Source organism: Aulostomus chinensis, chromosome 5, assembly GCF_037954235.1.
Source record: "Aulostomus chinensis isolate RoL2024-O1b breed Wild chromosome 5, RoL_Achi_v1.0, whole genome shotgun sequence".
Classification (NCBI taxonomy): Eukaryota; Metazoa; Chordata; class Actinopteri; order Syngnathiformes; family Aulostomidae; genus Aulostomus; species Aulostomus chinensis.
Window position 1 is genome coordinate 6,845,626 of NC_141324.1, and position 2,500 is coordinate 6,848,125.

A 2,500-nucleotide genomic window follows, 5' to 3' on the forward strand; every position below is an offset into this window, starting at 1 on the left:
CTCTGTATATTTGGATGTCTCAGGGAGTTAAGAGTTGTGCACTGAGAACACAGAGAGATCACTGTAGAACAAATGAGCACGATGCTTCTTTGACATCATCCCTAAGAGTTCCATGGATAATTGTCTTTCACTCATTTTCACTCCGGATCTATTGGTGTCAAACTGAATTTTCTTATACTCTCTATCCTGCCTTCAGGCCATGGGTATGGATGTTCAGATGGTGGCAGGTAAAGGTCCCACATTCCCAGAGCCCCTAAAGGAGCCAGAGGACCTGCAGCGTCTGCGGGCGAAAGTAGATGTGGACAAGGAGCTGGGCTATGTTTTCAAGGCCATCACACTGACCAGGCACAAGATTGAAGGCAAGGTGCCACTTATAGGATTCACTGGTGCTCCGGTGAGAGATGAACACAAACACATTCAGAGACAGTAGAAAGGCTTGCTGGGTAAAATGTGACCAAGTCAGCATGTTTCTTTTCTTTGCTGTCCCTCCACAGTGGACGCTCATGTCCTACATGATAGAAGGTGGAGGCTCTAATACCCACTCTAAGGCCAAGCGCTGGCTGTACCGGCACCCTGAAGCCAGCCATATGCTGCTGAGAATGCTGTCAGATGTGATAGTGGAGTATCTGCTGGGACAGGTGGCAGCCGGAGCCCAGGTTACTGTTCTTTTTGGTTTCATTGGGATTGCTGTGTTTTTACGCTGTGCTACAAACGGCAGCTGCCAGCAGGGGCTGCATGGCTCAGAGGTAGAGTGGCTGTCCAGTAAGTAAAACATCACAGGTTCAATCCTCACACCTCCTGGGAATGTGTTGAAATGTCCTTGGATACAAATATGGCAGTCATCACAAGATGTTTCCTCAAACACAGAATCTTATGAACCAACACAAACTAGCAGTTTGTCTTCTATGCTTCTTTATTTCACCTTCAGCAAGTAAAAGAGGAAGTACCTTGTGCTGACATTTTTACTTCTGCGGACAGTCTGTATCATGGCAACCAAATGCTGAGCCTTCAAAGTGCTCTTCAGAACTCCCAGTTGGGTGCTTTCAAAAGAGCGTCTGTCGTTTGCAGCCAAAAAGAAAAGAACACATTGGTTGACACGGGCTTCAATATGCCCTTATCAGTAGTACTGCAAAGATTCCAAAATAAGATGAGCAAATACCAGAGAGAGAGAGAGTTAACTTAAAAAATAAAGAATACAGCTACATCAGCAATATAGAACACATACAGAATAAGTCACTCCCTTTGAAGCTTCAAAAATGATTCATGGCTGTCCCACAAATTATTCAGTATTTAATAATATCATCTGAACAAATTCTTCTTACATGATAAATACATACTGTGTCTGATCATAAAACTAAAAAGAAACCCCGCTGCATAAAAATGTACCATTGCTCAGGCTGTGTAGCTAGGCGACACATAATGATGGCAAGGATCCACACGGCTTAGTACCACTTGGACTTGATGCTGCAGAACCAATATGACAGTCAATAGCACTTTGAAATGCAATACCAAAAATAAGCAATAATGTCCACGAATGTTCCAGGCTATAAAACAGTAGGAGCCTATTCAATGTTAAGTAACTTACCCTTGATTATTCTGCATGAAAGTGAAGTCTAACCTCTTTGAAAGTAAATCTGGAAAATGTTAGGCTAATATGACTCACAGCAGCCTTTGCAAATCAACAGGTCAGCTATTAACTAACTTTTTTCCCACTGTTGTTGTTTGTGTGTCCCACCAATAGTACAGTGGGTATAACCTGTTAAACAGTAAGCAATAAACAGGCCCACCCATGTAAGGGAAAAATTTGATTGGTCACTTTTACTGTAATTTAAAATAGTGTCTCAAAGCATGGCCCACTGCAAATTCATCGCTGGCACACACACAGAGCTCAAAGCATAGCATAGTCTTCCTAGCAACAGAGAGGCAGCAAACTTCTGACTGGGAGATGAATCCTAAAACCAGTGTGATTATTGAATGGGTCATTGAGAATGATTATATGGACCAAATGGAGTCATAAAATGAGTGCAGACTAGAGCTGGGCGATATGGCCTAAAAATAAAATCTTTTTTTTTCTTTTTTACAAAAAAATCCAATTTCCGATTTAAACAGATTTATCTCTATCTAACTCAACAGCTTTTGAACAGACCTTGCAGCGAGAACTTGTTTGTTCTAAGTCCGACGCAAGAAAACCATCCAATTCCGTGTAACAAATGAAGCAACACCTTACCTTGGTACAAGCTCTGGCTTCCCCCCATGGCTGCCGTGTTTGTTAATATACAATGTTTGGGTGCACCCCACTAACGTACCCCTGTAGAGTGTTGTGGCACATTAGTTCCGCTTTAGAGACCCGTGTAAAATCAATGATTAGAAAAAATGATTTTCATAAAAATACATCGTCCTGAACTGTAAATTTGAACTAATCGATTTAATCAATATATCGTGCTGGTCTAGCATAGACTGGGAGAATTGTTAGCTGGTTTTTTGTTTTGTTTTGTTTAAT

At 41.6% G+C, this 2,500-nt stretch overlaps 1 protein-coding gene across 1 annotated transcript in view; it reads left to right on the forward strand.

Annotated features, from left to right (window-relative positions):
- urod (uroporphyrinogen decarboxylase) overlaps positions 1 to 2,500 on the forward strand; it is an 18,215-nt gene that overhangs the window by 7,849 nt on the left and 7,866 nt on the right. The window contains exons 5-6 of the mRNA XM_086205183.1: positions 197 to 394; positions 495 to 656. Of these exons, the coding sequence (XP_086061309.1) occupies positions 197 to 394; positions 495 to 656 (360 nt within the window). The remainder of the gene's footprint in view (positions 1 to 196; positions 395 to 494; positions 657 to 2,500) is intronic.